The following is a 341-nucleotide window of genomic DNA, read 5'->3' on the forward strand; positions in this document are numbered from 1 at the left end:
CGCAGCTCGACGGGGTGTACATACACCCCCTGCTGCTGCACTGTATCTAGTACGCAGGTGATGGCTAGGTTTCTTATTTGCTGCTGTTTTCTCTCTTCTGCTTCTGCTGCTGCTTCCTCGGATTGCTGCTGCTGCTGCTGTTGCTGCTGCTGCTGCTGCTGCTCTTCTTCGGCTTGTTTTGGTGGCAGCAGCAACTGCTGCTGCTGCTGCTGACGCTTCCGAGGCTGCTGCTGCTGCTGCTGCTGCAGCGGCTGCAGGCTCTGCAGCAACCCAGCAGCAGCAGCAAAGTCTCACATTGTAGGGATCGTTCTTCTTTAACAAGGACTGTCTCCTTCATCTGC

At 56.0% G+C, this 341-nt stretch overlaps 1 protein-coding gene across 1 annotated transcript in view; it reads right to left on the reverse strand.

The window, feature by feature from the left end:
- The window catches only part of EMH_0029640 (uncharacterized protein), a gene marked incomplete at both ends in the record, with an annotated part of 1,825 nt that overhangs the window by 124 nt on the left and 1,360 nt on the right, over positions 1-341 (reverse strand). The window contains one exon of the mRNA XM_013494325.1: positions 1-260. Within this exon, the coding sequence (XP_013349779.1) occupies positions 1-260 (260 nt within the window). The remainder of the gene's footprint in view (positions 261-341) is intronic.

The sequence above is a fragment of the Eimeria mitis genome, genomic scaffold (genome assembly GCF_000499745.2).
Source record: "Eimeria mitis Houghton genomic scaffold, Emh_scaff1108, whole genome shotgun sequence".
NCBI classification, from domain to species: Eukaryota; Apicomplexa; class Conoidasida; order Eucoccidiorida; family Eimeriidae; genus Eimeria; species Eimeria mitis.